Raw genomic sequence first — 1,880 nt, 5'->3', positions numbered from 1 at the left:
TTGACACAGGGGCTACAACAATGGGCTCAAACATTACAAAGCGTGTGAGACTGGCACAGGATCGGGCAGTGTTTTCTTCTGGGGTGCTTAAGGTCGTTAGGAGCCAGAAGGACTCAATGGCTCCTAGCAACCACCTCCATGCAAATAAACACCTTTGAGGGAGAGATGCAAGAAGACGTTCTTACCAGACCAATGACAGCTGCTCCAAGCCCAATGAGAGGGCTGATCGAAATAATAACCAAGGTCAACTTCCAGCCCTTGGTAAACCCCAGGAGTAACCCGCAGATGCAGGTGGTCATGTACTGAATGAAACGGGCGATTTGGTCAGCAATGGCGTCGTTGATTTTATTAATATCACTAGAAATAAGAATGACATTGATCATCAAAACTGAATTTGGTCAATTCAGATATCTTTCTAAGAAATCTCAATCATGTTCTTCTACACACTCTGATCTCTGTATTCCGTTGTTCTCAGGTAACACAAGTGCCACTCACCTGAGAAAAAAATGTGCTGCACCTTGAGAGATGATCAAGCCACTTTCCTTATAGCTAGATAAGTTTTTCCCTAACCCTGATTTACCAACTTTCTCCACCTAGATCTTGATAAGACTTTGGGGTATCATCTTATTTGTCTTATTCTTCTTTGTATCGCTAATATTCTTGTCCTGTCCTGAATGGCCCCTTGCCCCTCTTCATATCTACTAAATTCTTCCAGTCTAAAAGTCTGCTCATATAACATCTAGTTCATAAAAAATTGTCTAATGCCTCAGGAAGAATAAATACTTTCTTCCTGTGTTTCCATAGAAGTGTAATTGCTGTGTTATGTGTTTTTCATTCTGCTTAGTGGCAGATGAGGGGAGTGGTTAAAAGCAGAAATTTTGAAGCCACACTCTGAATTTGAATGTCACATCTTTATGAGAAAGTTACTTCCCTAATATCGCATCACACAGTGATAATATTTAATGAGGAATTATTCATACTACTTGTAAAAATCCAATTTAAGGGACAAAATATACCAAAAACAAATGGCAATGTATTTACCATTGTTATTTCATTGGGAAAAAAAGACTTAATCATGGAAAAGTCACCTATACATGGAAACATTGTTCTACCAGTACTTACTCAGAGATTCTCGTATTGAGCTCTCCCACAGAATTGCAGTCAAACCATCCAATTTCCATCCTCATTACTCTCCTAAAGTAAATCTTCCTCATTTTCTGTATCTGATGAGCTGCAGCAATGACCCAAAGGCATATCTGGAAATGGAGCAAGACATTTCTAGCATGGCGATGTTAAAAATGTGTATTTATTAATTCCTTCTTCCCTTTTAATAAGAAAATTATTTCAAAGCAATAGTTGAGAAAAATAAAGAATTCACAAAACGCCCCTTCTTGAGAGGCAAAGTGCTAGTTCTGGACTTGCTCCCATATCAACTGTGGGCATGGAAGCAGGAAACTCTAGATTTGGATCCGTCGCTGATGCTCAAGAAACCCCAGGATATTTTGGCTTAAGCTTCACTTAGCTCATGTGCAATGTACCATTTGTACTCGCATATAAGCCAATTTTTGCAGCACATTTTGTATGCAGTTTTTGAGGTAAAATTAGGTGCCTTGACTAATATTCGGGTTGGTTTATAGTCAAGTGTATATGCTAAGTCTCTGAGGCCCAGTAGCTGAGGGACTTTCTCCCTTAAAGGTCCCCTTACAAGTATTCAGGACAGTTTTCAGGGTGTTGGTCAATGATCTTCAGGGAAAGGGAGGCAAACATTATGACATAAGCAGAGAATCCTCTTGCAGATGGCCCCCAACCAAAGCTAAGCAAGACAGTCATTGCAACTTCCCCTGGTTTCTCTTTACAAGAAACACTAACTTCCTAGAATT

The 1,880-nt window shown here is 39.7% G+C and overlaps 1 protein-coding gene across 1 annotated transcript in view; it reads right to left on the bottom strand.

Annotated features, from left to right (window-relative positions):
• Positions 1 to 1,880, bottom strand: part of ABCB11 (ATP binding cassette subfamily B member 11) — a 116,092-nt gene that overhangs the window by 75,605 nt on the left and 38,607 nt on the right. Inside the window, 2 exon segments of the mRNA XM_045299935.1 lie at positions 186 to 357; positions 1,123 to 1,278. Of these exon segments, the coding sequence (XP_045155870.1) occupies positions 186 to 357; positions 1,123 to 1,278 (328 nt within the window).

This window comes from Echinops telfairi, unplaced genomic scaffold (genome assembly GCF_000313985.2).
Source record: "Echinops telfairi isolate 266 unplaced genomic scaffold, ASM31398v2 ScPeMD7_4;HRSCAF=17, whole genome shotgun sequence".
Lineage (NCBI taxonomy): Eukaryota > Metazoa > Chordata > Mammalia > Afrosoricida > Tenrecidae > Echinops > Echinops telfairi.
The sequence above is the reverse complement of the archived record's forward strand: the minus strand, read 5'-3'. Positions and strand labels throughout refer to the sequence as shown.